Source organism: Diospyros lotus, chromosome 5 (assembly GCF_014633365.1).
Source record: "Diospyros lotus cultivar Yz01 chromosome 5, ASM1463336v1, whole genome shotgun sequence".
In the NCBI taxonomy this organism is placed as follows: Eukaryota; Viridiplantae; Streptophyta; class Magnoliopsida; order Ericales; family Ebenaceae; genus Diospyros; species Diospyros lotus.
Window position 1 is genome coordinate 13,477,001 of NC_068342.1, and position 12,515 is coordinate 13,489,515.

The window sequence follows — 12,515 nt, forward strand, 5'->3', positions numbered from 1 at the left end:
ATTTTTTATTAAAGATAAATTGAAATTGCATGATTTGCATGCAAAAAAATTAATTATGAATTTAATAAAAAGAACTAGAGAACCTTAAGAGGCCATCCATTGGATAAGGCACTACCAAAAAATGATCCCAGAATTGCATGATTTTTAGAAAAAAATATATATAAAGCGAGGGCTTGTTTGGAAATTAAAACAATGTCAATGTTCTAGAAAAGAAATAAAAATCAATGCCTTGAAGATGCCAGTCAGAAATCAGAAATCCAGGATACGCAAAGGACACTCACTGGTTTTAATTATTGATGCCATTTATGTTTTAGAATAGAAAACAGTAGCCATGTCCCACTGTTGTTCCCTAATTAGGTACAATATATATGAGGTTACGTGTAAGGCCACAAGCTTTGCTAGGCTTCAAAACTTTGCTTTGCGGCTGAGAATGCGCAGAACACTAACACAAACACTTTACAAAAGACCCTCATGTCAAAGCAAAGGAGCCTCATTTTGAGCTTGGCTGCATTAAGCCAGCCCTCTTGGAAAAGTCTGCTAAAATTTTCCTAGCTCCCGAACAAGCCCTGTTAGGTTTCATTTGAACCAATGTGAATGGGGCAACTATAATTAAACTAGGCAATGAATTTCTAACCATGTTTGTATCCAAATTTCGTGGGGAATGGCATTTTTTGACTACGACAACAAGTTCCAACTTCCAACCATAATTCAACTCTAAGGATACATGTTTGAATGTCAAAAACTGGATTGGCAATCCAACCTTAGTCAATTATGATAATACATGTGTCAGAATTTGGATGGTTAGTCAATCCCTAGATTTTGTTTATTTAGATTCTTTAGAAAAAAAAAAAGAATAATTACGCTCATCACCCTTAGAGTTTAAATTAATACTATTTAAACACTCAAGATATTTGTGTATCTTATACATTTATATTGATATTACATATAATATAAGATATTAATGTAAAATATCACAATTAATATCAAACTCGAATATCTAAACAACATTTCAAGATAGCATAATCTTATAAATTAGGTTAATACACGACGTTTAATAAAAATATTTTTTATTTAAAATTTTAAAACTATCGTAAATCACTAAATATCATCTAATCATAATCTAAATATATGATAATATATTATTAATTTATGCTATATCAGATAGATAGACGATAAATTGCAATTAAATAGAATATTAATTTCCTTCTTTGGTTGATTAAGAAGTTAAAATCCCATTAATATAGCCGAAAGAAAAGTTGTGATGAGATGAGATTATTGTATTTTGGGGCCATTATTGTAGCACTTGTTAAGTTGATTTAAAAATTCATCAAACACGTCACTTTCCTAATTATGTATTTCTAAAATGAAATGGTAAGATCAAGCATTGCCCACGTAAAAATTTATAATAGCTATTTAAAAAATAAAAAAAAATATGTTGTTTGTTTACTTTAAGAGTATGTTTGATTGCACATATTTATTATAAAAAATATATAATTATTACACATTTTCTATAAAAAGCAATCAAATACTCTTAATTTTTTTATAAAAAAATATGTATGATATAAGCATTTAAAACTTCTTTCCATGGAATTCATTTTTCAAAAGGGTGGGGTGATTTTTGTTTTCTAGATAATATTACCTAGAACAATCAAAACAAACCCTAAGTTTCGTGCAATTAAATGGAATTAAATAATACTGTGATTAAACATGCAATCACATTACACATTGACATTGTTTCTTTGCGGTAGTTATTTTGTTTAATTCTCTTTTCTCTCCTAATCTCTTTATCGTGATTATCTATGTTTATCTCTTTTTAAATTTGTGTAATCTTTAACATTAGAAAGTTTTATCATACACATCTTAAAATAATTTTACACTTCCAACTGTTTTCACAAAACTCAAAGATTTTAATGTCGTTTAGGTAAGCCAACCAGCATACTCTAGTTCTTATTGCTCAAGAAGGAAATGGAAAACCATAAAATATAAAAAAAAATCCATAATAAAACTGAAGACAAACCGAAGTAAGAGCATAATTAGTTTTTTTATTTTTTAATGATAATCAAAGATCCATCATCACACATCATCTTAGTGGATGGATCTCGAGAGTGGAAACTTCAGATTTGGTTATGTTTGGCAAGCAAGACGGCTAGCGTGTAGGGGTATTTTAATAATTTAGATAATATCACATCATTTTTTAAATAAAATTAATATATAAGAATGAAAAGAAAAAAATTGAAACTCTATCAACCGCTGCCCAGCTAAGTTTTGATTCCCAATTTTGTTGTAAAATTTATTTGTAGACTTGGATCATTGACTAACTACAACTGCATAAGAAATCTGATTACAGGTATCATGGAACTGTAAAAGTTTTGAAGTCCAAAAGAAAAAGAATACCGAATTCATCATGTCAAGTGTAGCTTTATTATGTTTGAGATGGAGTACATCTATGAATCCAGTACTTTGACAACAAAACTTCATATTCACAAATTGAATTAACCATCGATCATATATCTAAACAGATGATCAACATAAAGAACAACGAAAAAAGCAAGAGTGATTCATCACAAAAACAATGCTTAGATGAACAAATTAAGGACCATGGGCTCAAGGCTTGGAGGTGGCCCTGTGTCTGGCTGCAAACCTATTAAACAAGGCCAGAGCATTGCTAGTGACTTGTGCCACATTCAGGACCCTGGCTCTGACCGTGGCCTTCACTTTGCCGCCCATGGCGTGTCCCGAGAACCCCTCGATGCAGCTTGCCGCGTCGGTGAGCGCAGTGCTAACCCAAGTCTGAACATTGCTCATCCGCCAGTAGAAATTAGCCTCCCCGTCTTCATTGATCAGCTGAAGCTCTTTAACCGATTGGCTAAGCTGGTCTACGCTATCATTAATTTGATCTAGACAATCCTTCACCACTTGGTACTCCTTGGCCTTCTTTCGCTTCAGCTCCGCAGCCACCTTAGTCACGTATGCCGTTGTGTACCGGGCCTTAGCTAAGCTCACTGTCAACGCGAATTGTGCCAACTGTTGAGGGTTTTGTATGGTTGTGGAGTTCGTGTTTGCTGAAAGACATTGAACGCAAAGTTGAGGATAACGCGTGGCTCGGCACTGTGCCTCGACAAAGGCCATGGCGCGAGAACGGTGAGTATAGGTGGGGTTGGCCATGCCGGCAATGCAAGAGGCGAAGAGAAGGGCAAGTAGCAAACAAGGGAAGCTAAGTTGGGGGGCCATTTGTGTGGAAAACTTAAAATGTGTCTGAGAATGAAGAGATGAGAAAAGATGATGATTTGTTTTGCATATGCAGAAGAAGCTTTAGCTTTTGATGAGATGAAGAATGGAGGTGTACTAGCTTTTATAGGGAGAGGTTGACACAAAGCTTAACCTATACTACAACAATCATATTAGTTATCCCCCTGTATAATAATTGTATTATACCATATAAATGCATGTTATGATGAGCTTCCAAGAACCCAGTTCTGGTTCAAAATTAGGGTTAAGAAATCAATTAAACTAGTTGTTGTTCGAATATTTTAGTGGCTAATCATGTACGCAATCCCACAACCATTTCTCAAAGTCACTTAAATCTGGGCTTTTGACTTGATTAAACAATAGACGAAGCTCTCAAAGAAAAACCGCAAGGAACAGTTAGACCGGCAGCAGGCTAACCGATCGATCCCCGCAAGGTTAGCAGTCTACAACATTATTAGTAGTAACACGGCTAGCTTAATTAGGCAGCAATATCCCTAGCATCAAGGTTGTGAAAATCCAGAATCTTGTACTAAGATTATATAAAACAGAGACTTAGAGAATTAATTGATATTACATTTTGGCAGTGATGAGATCTATTGAGCATGTGGGGTGGTCATTGAATTGATTGCTCTAACACAGCAAATGCCAGGCTCGGGAGAATTGAAGAAAGCTGCCGATTTTGGTGGAACCTCGGCTCAGGCAAACGTGAATGTGAATTTGTTTTTAAGTAAAATAACTTAACGTGTGCAGTACCCCTGCCAATGCCATGCAAGTTGTTGGGGTTGGGGAGTACTACTAGAATAGTATATATAATTAATATTCCAGCTAGTTTTCTTAAACCGACCAGTACCCCTGGTTTTGAATCATGATCATGTGCTCTAATTATATATAGATAGTTAACTTTAGTTAGCAGATGGTCAATGGGAATAATAAATACTATTTTCATCATTCTGATTGGATCTGTAACAAGTTTCATACATGTTAGTGTAAGTCTAGGCTTCTGTCGAGATGTCTAACAAATGACAATCCTCCTAATTAATTCTGGAAATACAAAGGCGTGCGGGGTTTGGTTCAGCTAATGTTGCTAATAATCAGATTCAACATGCAAATGAATTGAGAGTATCTTAAATACCCAGTTGGCACTACGTACAATCATCATGGGTTACAGATATGGGGCTTGGAAGTTGGATCTAGGAATGGAGAGTCTGGAATACGAAGATGCAGCAAAATCACATGCCCTCCCGTCATGATAAATGCATGAAATGAACAGCAAATTCCATCCCAAATCCCAAATTTAATTTTTTATAGAAAAACTCACTTTCAATGAGGTGTTGCTTAAAATCACAAATTTCATGAAAATATAAAAATGCTTGGCTGTTTAAATTTCAAATTACAAATGTTAGTTTATTGTTTAAATTTTGAATTTATTATAATATCTAATAAATAACTGATGGAGATCTTTTAAAAAATAAATCAAAATTTTAGTATATTAAAATAGATATTTAATTAAATTAAATTAGAGAGGCAATATGTGCTATGTATATAAGGAAAATGAAAAATTTTAACCTCACTGGTGAAACTCTCAAGTTTTTTTAAGAATAGCATAAGATTAGAAAATAATGAAAGATTAATTTTTGGTGAAGACAAAAATGTCTCATTTAGTGAAAACTTACCACGTGTTCACTTGAAAATATATAAATTTGTAATTTCATTCGATTTATTTAAAAGCCAAATTAGAGAAAAGGCTGGTCTCCTCTAAGATTTGGTAGGCGAAGTCAGAACACCTAGCTCATAAAAAAAATAAAAAAATTTAAGTGAAAGTTCTTTTTATAATAATTGTTTAAATTTTAACTTTTTAAGACAAAATTTTAAATGAAATAAAGCTTCGTGTAATAAAAATATTTGTTTATATAATAATATAAGTAATAGAATAGAATAAAAGATTGATCCAGTGGGAGAGTGGAATTGGGCCAGGCCGGGTCTGAAGATTTGGAGGATGGGATATTCTTCTGCCGTTGACAATGTTTATATGAAGAAGTCCACGGAAATTCAAAGACCCCAAACGCTCCCTTATCAAAGCTGAATGGCAAAAGCCAAGGATTGGATTGGCTTTCCTTCCAAGTTCCAATTCATCTACAAGAACGCGAATTCCCCCGCGATTCTTGTAAGCAAACTTTTCTCTCTGTATCCCGATTCGTATATATCTTGACACAGAATATGCACCTATTTTACAAGCTTCTTTTCTTTCTAGTTTCCCTGTTTGGTTGGATTGCATGTGCTAAATTTCCAGCGATTTTATTGTAAAGAATTGGGTTGCCCAGCTTGCAGTAGCAGAGTTCACTAGTTCTGTGAAATTTGACTTTTAATGTTGACAAAGCTGTAATGCCGTCCCCCTTTTTACCCTTGTGAAAGGCGTTGCCCTTGATTTGAGTTTTGTTAGTTTGTTGTGTGTTTTCTGCTAAAAATAAGGTTGTCCTTTGCAATTTCAAGAAATGGTACATCCTTGACAATTGGATGAGTTGTTCTTGCGGGGACGAGTTGTGGTACTTTATAGTGAATTTATTCCAGGCAATGAGTTCTTGATTTCTCACACGTATGTATGTGTGTGTGTGTGTGTGTGTGTGTGTATATCTTGAAAAGTTTGCTTGATGGGTACTCTTTGATTTCCCTTGAATGATCCTTATATATTTCTAGATTACTGGAAGAAAAAGCAAAGGAAAATAAGCATCATATATGCTTGTACATAAAGTATTTTCATTCTTCTCTTCCATCGAAAAATCCTAGTTCCAGACATAACAAAAGAAATTTCAATACATTTAAGGGTTTTACTCGTTATGCAAGACTCCACATACAGAAGAGCTTGGGTTTTCCGAGTTGTGGAAACCTTCTCTTCGGAAAAAAAAAGTGGAATGTCAAAACCCAAACAAGGGGTGTGCGTCCAGTATAGATCCCTAGCAATGCAGTATGGCCTACTAGGGATAGCAAGCTTCTAACAAATCTAATCATACGATAAGACCAATAAGATGAATGATCGAATTAACTTATCCTTATTCAAGTCAAATTTATAATAAATACGATGAATAATCTCGAATATTTATAAATCCCCAACCACTATTGATAGAGTTTGTATCCAATCTATACAACCCACAACTAGGGTGTTATGCATAACATCATCTTCCTAACAGAATAAAAGTACAAATGGCCGTGTTAATTTACCCTGATTTAAGCCATAATTAACTATGTGTTCATTATAATTAGGGTAAATTCAACCAACTTCCTGTGGTTTCGGTCTTTTAATGGAAATCCCATCTGGTTTTAGTATCAAGGTCCTTGTGGTTTGCAACCCCCCACCCCCCTTCTTCCCTTTCAAGCAGCCCATTTTGTTAGTTTGGAGTTGAGCGCTGTTAACGAACTTATCAAAACGATGTCGTTTTGACCAGGGCCACCCTGCCACAGCCTATTACTATCAGCAATGGGGAACATCAAAGGTTGGCGATCTTCCGTAAGGGAGAAAAAAAAAATAGAATTTATGACTGGAAGACCATATTGGAGAAGACAACAGCACAGGATAGGGGAAATCTAGGGTTAGGTTTGCACCAAGACCCGAGATGTCAGATATTGTGTTTCTAACTTTCTCAAACATCACAAAAAATAAGAGACAACCAAAATAGGGTAGCCTCAGTTAACTGAGGGTGGAGACACAAAAACAAATAGGGGTAAATTCTGGAAAATGATATATATATATATGATGATATATACTCACCTGTATATGCTTTTGACCAAACTCACCTCCAGGGGTCATTTAAACCCCCTTTTGCGAATATACCACAGTATACACCTTGAGAACAATGGTATGGACAAGGAAGAAGAATTGAAGAGGTATAGTATAGATCTAAGGTTTCTATTACAAAGAGGGCAAAGGGGGGACCGCGGGGGGGGGGGGGGGAGGTGTCTTAACAGGGATATTTGTATATGTTGATACAAAGCATCAGCATCAGCCTACAGTTACGGATCAGTGCTCGCCCTCAAAAAAACAAGAGCCCACCGCACTTATAAGCTCAGTGATTTCCCCCTGGGCAATCGATGTGGGATTGAGAACCGGTGCTACAACACCACCGCCACAGCCTCCCCCCCTAAGTGTGGTGGTGCTCTTGGGCGCGGACCATCTCGTTGTGTCGGTGGTGCTGTAGCACCGGTTCTCAATCCCACATTGGTTGCCCAAGGGGCAACCATTAAGCTTATAAGTGCGGTGGGGCTCTTGTCCTTTTGAGGGCGAACGTTGATCCGTGACTGTAGGTTGATGCCGATGCTTTGCATCAACATTTGGCGTCGTCTATGAGAAATCCTAGGCCTTGGCCGAACCACCATTTGTCACCCCTGAGATGGTCCGCGCCCAAGAACGCCACCACACTTAGGGGGGGAGGTTGTGGCGATGGTACTGTAACACCTGTTCTCAATCCCACATCGGTTACTTAGGGGGCAACCATTGAACTTATAAGTGCGGTGGGGCTCGTCCTTTAGAGGGCAAGCGCTAATCCATGGCTGTAGTCTGATGCTGATGCTTTGCATCAACAGTATACAAATATGACCCTTGCAAAACGGGAAGTATTGTGCACTAGGAATGCCCTTTATGGGCAGTATACACTTAAATCACTGCAATGATGAGGTAGACGGCACTTGCCATTATGGGCAATGTTATGACCCCTATACAAGTATATAATATGTGTTTTTGATAAATGCTCAGATAAAGCTCAAAATTATCCTGGAAAGAAAGGAAAATAAAAAGAGGAGCTATAGTATAGAGTGCAATAATTTTATTATGGTTATATTATATTTTAGGGATAAGTAAGCTGGGTCTTACCATTTGAACCAACCAGTTTGTAGTTTGTTGATTATAAGTTAGCTGTTTATTCTTTATGTGCATTCTGCGTCTCTTTTAACTTCTTGTGATGCCAATACTAATTCTTTGCAGGCTGGATGCTGACTCATGTTGAATTTATGCTTATTGAAATTGCAGCTTTCATGCCTGTATCAAGTAAGAAAGCTAACAAAAAGATAAGTAAACAAAAACATTGCAGCCCCAAATGTCACTAAGCATACTTCTGTGGCGCAAATATTTCTGGCCATACAAGTGCAGACTAGTTAAGATATCCTTTCTATAACTAATGGACAAGGTTACAAATTGATAAATCAAGACAACATTTTGCTAATGCTTGGGTTTTTTACGTTTAGAAGTTCAATAACAGTTCACACAATTTTTTTGATGGTTTTTGAAAGAGAATTAAATAATATTGATCTTTGCACGGCAAACATGTGATTAACTTTTCAGAGAATATTTTGTCATCTTTCTGATTGGATGAAATGAACAATGCCTCAAAAGGGCTAATTGACCGTGGCATAAGCATAGGTGCCTTGAATGACCAATTACCTAAGCCTCTTATTGTCTTCTGTGTTACTTCTAAATACCTGTAGATTGTTTTTTACAAGACTTTGATATTTCTCTTGCAGAATGATACATGTTAATGGCAGCTATACTGCCAAGAAATGCTAAACTTGAAACTACCAACGCTTTCAGGTCAAGATGTCCCCATGGCAGCCTCGTCATTTGCATTCACAAATCTGGTTCTGCTTTTGGCAAGAGGCTCCACTCTCATCTATGTTTCATTCACGCGGCTGAGCTTTCTTTGGTCAACAATTCTAAGTAAGTTATCATTTTTATGATATTATGTACTCCAGGAGCATAGAGAAATTTCCTCTGTTCTAGTCTGAAAGTCAATCGAGAAAGAGTATTTCGTTATTGCAAGGTGGTACTCTATGCAAATTCGGCTGCAGATAATTCGGGTAAAATATCAAACGCCATGCTCATTATCTAATGTTTCAGTTCAGACTGCATAGGAGGTTGGGCTGGTTGATTAGGAGCAGCGCTGATGGTAGTGGATTGGGTCCGTCTCTTACAAATAACACCAGCAGAGTTACCAGACTTGTTAGGGCTGTCCAAGCCATTCTAATCGGGTTGACTGCAAGAATCAAGAAAATAAGGAGAAACTTTCCGGTGAAGTTGCTATTTTTCTTGGTGGGCTTTTACTGTGCAACTGCCTTAACCACAGTTATCGGGCAAACGGGCGATTGGGATATCTTGTCTGCTGCTTTGGCTGTGGCCATTGTGGAAGGGATTGGGGCTCTCATGTATCGGGGCCATTCTCTTCCTCTGGTGAACAGGGTCAGGAGCTTGGTGGCGGTGTTCAATTACTGGAAAGCCGGTCTTTCGCTGGGCTTCTTCCTGGATTCGTTCAAGTATGAAGTGGAAAACATTGTTAACGTTGGCTTCAACAGCCCCTTTGATTTCAAAATAGATATATGCCCTAAATTCTTTTAGCTTCAGCCGCCTATGTCCAAGCCCAAGCATCAATGAGCCGGCCCAACGCCGTTAGGGCCTTAGGCCAAAAAAATTTGTCGAGGCCTTTTTTGAGTGTAATTTTTTATAAAAAAAAAAATACTTAAAATTAGATAGCATCTAATCAAAACAGTAAACACCTAAAACTTATCCACCCAAAACTGAGAACTTCTCCTTTCATTCTCATTTCTCAAAGTAATTCTCACAAACAAAATATAAACAGAGCATGTCTACACTAACAACTCAAAATCAGTGAATCACATAGTCAAAATGAAACATAGCTAATGATAAGTTTACAACAAATCAAAATTAAAAAAATACCTACACAAGAACACAAACACTTGGAAAGTCTAAAAATAACGAACCTATAAACAAAAATTAAAGTAAAAAAAAATCAAAGACTCAAAAGTGCATACTAAACAAGCAACATAGATGTTAGTTATTGTCGTTGCTAAATCAGTGAAGCTTGAAGACTAAAACGAGCAAAAAGAACAGAAGTGACTCTCGCGTCGTCGACAACTGACTCAATAGTCACAGACTCACTATAAGCGAGAGAGGGAAGTGAGAGAAGAGGGGAAAGTGAAAATGGGTTTAATGGTGGGATTCTGAGAAATTGGAAAGTGTGACAGTAACGGTACAAAAATAGAGCAGAGTCTTTGTGAGAGAGTGAGTGTTGGGGGGGGGGGGGGGAAGGCAAGCGAACTGGGAACAGGAAGATTTTTTTTATAAATTTTAATATTTTATATTTAATTTTTTAATAAATATTTATTATTAAAAAATATATATATAAATTATAAATTTTTTAAATTAGGACCTATAAAAAATTGGGGTCCTAGCCAGCCGCCTATTCTGCCTTATACCTCGGCCGGTTCTGAGCATCATGTGAAGGTGTTTTTGAATTTTGAGGAGTTGTAGATATGGCTGACTTCATTTTACTAGTAGGGACCAAAATGGTACATGTTAAAAGCCTACAAGTACGGTAACCCACCCAGATATGTCTGGTCTTGTGACCAGCAGATACGTCTGTTCTGTAATATTAAAATTTGATAATAGTCATTAAAGTTGTATCAGCGGTATAGATATTTAAGTTAGAAACGTTGCGATGTAATTGGGCACCCGACCGAGATACTTCGGGAAAATGAAAAATCTTTAAATTTGAAGCATTTAGCATTAGCAGTTTGTTTTTTGGGACCAAAAAAAATGAAGTCATATTTTTGTGCACTTGCATTGAAGTGGTTGGGCAGAGCAGATGCCATATTTTTCTGCCAGAGCAGTGTTACTTTATCTGAGAGATTTACAGATGAGCTTATCGAATGTGATTAAAAAGATTAAAATATTTTTACTTAAAATATAAATTTATAAAAATTGTTACTGACAGCTGTTCTTTGCCTTTTCTCTTCTCATGGCTGCTTCGTCACCGTCCACCACTGCCTTCGTCTTCTCTCTATTCCCATGTCGCAGTCCACCATTGCCTTCACTTTTTCAGTGACGTGTTTCGTAAATTTATATTTTGAGTGAGTATATTTTAATTTTTTTAACTGTATTTATAAGCCCTTCCATGCATCTATCGAGCAAAAAAATTAATAAGCAACTCCAAGACGGTGGAATAGATGTTCTTCATAAAATACCATGTTTGTTGGTCCCAATGCAAATAAACAACACGGCGCTGCCGCTCGGATTGGGAATAAAAAAAGTTGTTGCTTCCGACTTTGATTCCTATTCCTCTCTTTTAGGATTAAAATAAAGGGGTATAATGACCCTAAACATTAAAAAATATATTGAAATATATATATATATAGATATATAAAGTATATTAGGTTGAAGTGAGGGTATAGACATAGAAGAAGAAATAATACTCTCATTTGCAAAATATTTAAAAAGAATAAGAAAAAAAAGGGGAATTGGAATTGGAATTGGATGGAGCTCAAATCCGTTTCTTCCCTCTTCTTTCCTACAAATCTCGTATTTATTATTATTTTTTACTTTCTTGCCTTTTATCCCATGCATTATAATAATATAAAACATATGAGGTGCAGATGTAGCGGGATTAAACGTCTATTTTAGTTTTATATTTATATGTTTTTTTATTTAGATATTTATTTTAAAAATATCTCTAAATTAATTATATTATTAAACTTTTTATTATTTTATTGTACCTTTAAACTCATTATTTTTAATAAATTTGTTGAGATATGTAATTGATTTAAAATTATATAGTTTATAAGTATAATTAAAATAATAAAAATAAAATAATAAATATAATTAATTTAAAATTATAAATTTAAGAATATTTTTGAAATAATAAAAAATTTGATTGTATAAATAAAAACAAAAACGTGCAACAGTAGCAGGGGGATGAACTTTTTCGTACGAGGTGGGGACGGACACGACACTATAAATTATAATGGCGCGATTTTCCATTATTTGGGGCGCCTCCGCCTCTCACCTCTGGTCGACAACACGTGATGCTACAATTATTGCTTTCTATTCTATTTTTAAAATATTTATTTACTTATATACCATATGGTATGAATGAACAAATTCCTGAGTTGTTTAGTAAATTTAAAATTTAAATTAACAAGTCCTTTTATCACTCATTAAATTTTTAAATCAAAACTATTTTAAATAGGATTAACCAATCCCCGTGACCTCTGCCACTTCCACTTTATTATTATGCTCATGCTTCATGGGGTCCCCCCCCCCCCCCCACCCCCACTTGGCCCCTGTTGAGATTATTGAGAGCACTTCACTCCATTTTACTACGCGCACTCCCCAACCCAAAGTTAAACCTTTTTGGACGCCCATATCATCTATCGATGCAATTTTAAAATGCTCCATACATTAATATTAATGTTTAAATCATTTTATGGTA

General features: G+C 35.7%; 2 protein-coding genes across 2 annotated transcripts; one reads left to right on the forward strand and one right to left on the reverse strand.

The window, feature by feature from the left end:
* Positions 1–2,398: 2,398 nt before the first annotated feature.
* On the reverse strand, positions 2,399–3,308 carry LOC127802648 (pectinesterase inhibitor 9-like). The gene has a single exon (XM_052338583.1). It carries the CDS (start codon positions 3,229–3,231, stop codon positions 2,605–2,607), a length of 627 nt encoding a protein of 208 aa, XP_052194543.1. The 5' UTR covers positions 3,232–3,308; the 3' UTR covers positions 2,399–2,604.
* A 1,098-nt stretch (positions 3,309–4,406) lies between these two features.
* Positions 4,407–9,687, forward strand: LOC127802109 (uncharacterized). The gene is made up of 4 exons (XM_052337799.1): positions 4,407–4,492; positions 5,285–5,413; positions 8,825–8,950; positions 9,136–9,687. Exons 1-4 carry the CDS (start codon positions 4,407–4,409, stop codon positions 9,623–9,625), a joined length of 831 nt encoding a protein of 276 aa, XP_052193759.1. The 3' UTR covers positions 9,626–9,687.
* Positions 9,688–12,515: the final 2,828 nt, after the last annotated feature.